The sequence below is a fragment of the Apaloderma vittatum genome, unplaced genomic scaffold (genome assembly GCF_000703405.1).
Source record: "Apaloderma vittatum isolate BGI_N311 unplaced genomic scaffold, ASM70340v1 scaffold27897, whole genome shotgun sequence".
NCBI classification, from domain to species: Eukaryota; Metazoa; Chordata; class Aves; order Trogoniformes; family Trogonidae; genus Apaloderma; species Apaloderma vittatum.
The window spans coordinates 855-3,320 of NW_009728247.1; the positions used below are offsets into that span (position 1 = coordinate 855).

Below are 2,466 nucleotides of genomic sequence, written 5' to 3' on the forward strand. Positions count from 1 at the left end.
AGCGCTTCTCAGAGGCCAGGATACGAACAAGCAAGCTCACCACCTTCGTCAACTTCCAGCTGAAGGACCTGGACCTCCGAGAGTTTGCCTCGCAGAGCTGCAGTGAGTGCATGCCTCCAGCTCAGCGCTGGGCTCCCAGCAACTCCCAAGCGGGTCCCTCCTGTCCCTCAGGGGGCTGCAAAGGCAGGGGGGTGGGAGCTGCATCCAGGGTGCTGGCCACAGCTCTGTGCTTCTGTGTTGGGGGGCAGTGGGGCAGCAGCCAGCATGGCTGAGCACCACCCTCGCTCCCCACAGACCACGCCGTTTACAACCTCTATGCTGTCTCCAACCACTCGGGCACCACCATGGGAGGACACTACACTGCCTACTGCAAGAGCCCTGTCTCCAGCGAGTGGCACAGTTTCAACGACTCTCGGTGAGGCTGCGCGTGAGACGGGGGCGAGCAAGGACCCCCTGCCCAGGGCGTCCCGGTGCCTTGACCCCATTGCTCACAGCACGTCTCCCCATCCCTGCAGTGTTACCCCGATGTCATCCAGCCATGTCCGCAGCAGCGATGCCTACCTGCTCTTCTACGAGTTGGCCAGCCCGTCCTCCCGCATGTAGCCAGCCCTGCCTCCCTGGGCACCCCCTGCACCGCTCCTCAGAGCCGGCCCCTCCAGGTTTCTGCACCTCCCCTGGTGCAAGAGGGAGGTGAAGAGGAGAGACCTCGAGGTGGCTGTAGCTGGAGGCTGGAATCAGCAAGGAGCAGACCCCAGGCAAGGACACCCCAGCTCCGAACTGAGGAGGGCAGCCCATGGCAGGGCAGGGCCCAAGCAGCTCAGGCGCCTCCTAGTTGTTTTTTACCTTGGGGTACGTTTCAGGTTGTTTTGGTTTTTTTTTTCCTTCTTTTTTTTTTGTTGGTGTGTAATAAAAATACTGAGCAAGGGACTCTGTGGGCAGGGGGCTGCCTGCCCCATTGACTGAGCCAGGACCTCTGCTCCCCTGGAGGAGCACCCAGAGCTGGGGACCCAGGAGAACCTCCCGCATCCCTCCTGGCCTCTTGTCACTCCCACACTTCTTGGCCGCCCCAGAGGACTTGTGAACTGCTCCCAGCCTCCTCCCGGCACTTCTAAACCTCCTGGCAAAGGACTCCAGCCCTTCAGTTGCCTCCATCCCATCTCAGGCAGCATGTCCCCACCAGCTGCCCCGTGCACACTCCTCAAAGCAGCCTGAATTCAAGCCTGGATTCATGGACAGGAGGGAGGAAAACATTTTATGGAATTTATATGTATTTATAGTGGACTTCACTCAACCTGGAGCACTCCGCCACTTCCTGGCTCTCCAGGGATTTGTGCCAGGGAATGCTTTGGGTATGTTTTTACCTGCCTCCTCATACGACGGTGCCTTAAACCATTTAGGGGAGCAGGAGGCTATTGGGGTTGCACAGGAATGTCCGTCCTGGGGAGGAGAGGGAGTGGAGGACAGTGGCTTTCTGGCACCACCTGCAATTGGGACTTTCTCCTCCCTTGTGATCAGGAGTCCTCCTGGGTGCCTGGGGATGCGTGTCCCCATCTGCCCTGCTGCCCTGGCCTCCAGCTAGCAAACGCCAGTGGCCTTTTTAGCTTTTCTCTTAATTTATTCTCCTCCCCATCCTGCCTTGCCTGATGTGCAGTGGGAGGACAGATGGGCCTGACCCAGTACAATCCGAGCCTGGAAGGCAGCTACATCCAACCCAGCAGCCCATCCTGCTTCACCCTCGCTGCCCCTGTGGGCACAGGCTGAGCACTCTCGCACCATGAGCATCCCATCCAGCCCGGGGCATCCCGGTGGGGCTCAGGGAAGGGCAGGCTAGGATGGAGGGGCTGCCCACGGCAGGTACCGGACTGGAGCAGCCTTGCTGCTTGGCAGGTGGCTTGTTTACTGTGTAAGCAAGATGGGTGGGAAGTGTCTCGTACAAGGGAGACTCACGCAGGAATAAATTTTAGCTTGAACAGAGCGCTGCGTACGTGTGCTTGTCTCTGGATGGGCAGACAAAGGGGCTGTGGCTCCAGCCATGGGAGGGAAAGTGCCACTAGTGCTAGAGCACCCGTCCCCAGGGGCTTACAGGGAGCAGAAACAGGGAGCAGAGATGTGGGTGCACGTGGTGCTCCCTCTTCTCCAGCCACCTGCAGTGCCCAGAGGCAGAGGCAGTCTTTCCTCCTTCTCCAGCCCTGCACAGCTCCCCAGTGCCCGTACTCTACCCCCAAAGCCCCTGAACAATGGCCTCTTTCTCCCCTGCTTAGGCCTGGAGAAGGGCACCAAGGCATTAAGGGGCAGTGGGAATGCCAGTGGTGGGGCTCAGGCACCCAGTGCTGGGGGCATAAGGGAAGGAGGGACACGTTCATCCTGGGCTCCTCAGCACAGCCCCCTCAGTGCTGCCCTGCGGGGTGGGGAGCGCGGAGGCAGCGGGCAAACCAGCGGTGCCTCCGTGCACCCAGAACGGGGTCC

General features: G+C 60.2%; 1 protein-coding gene across 1 annotated transcript in view; it reads left to right on the forward strand.

Moving 5' to 3' along the window:
• USP2 (ubiquitin specific peptidase 2) overlaps positions 1-1,162 on the forward strand; it is a gene marked incomplete at both ends in the record, with an annotated part of 1,909 nt that extends 747 nt beyond the window's left edge. Inside the window, 5 exon segments of the mRNA XM_009874022.1 lie at positions 3-102; positions 295-415; positions 516-755; positions 861-962; positions 1,093-1,162. Coding sequence (XP_009872324.1) covers positions 3-102; positions 295-415; positions 516-755; positions 861-962; positions 1,093-1,162 — 633 coding nt within the window.
• Positions 1,163-2,466: the final 1,304 nt, after the last annotated feature.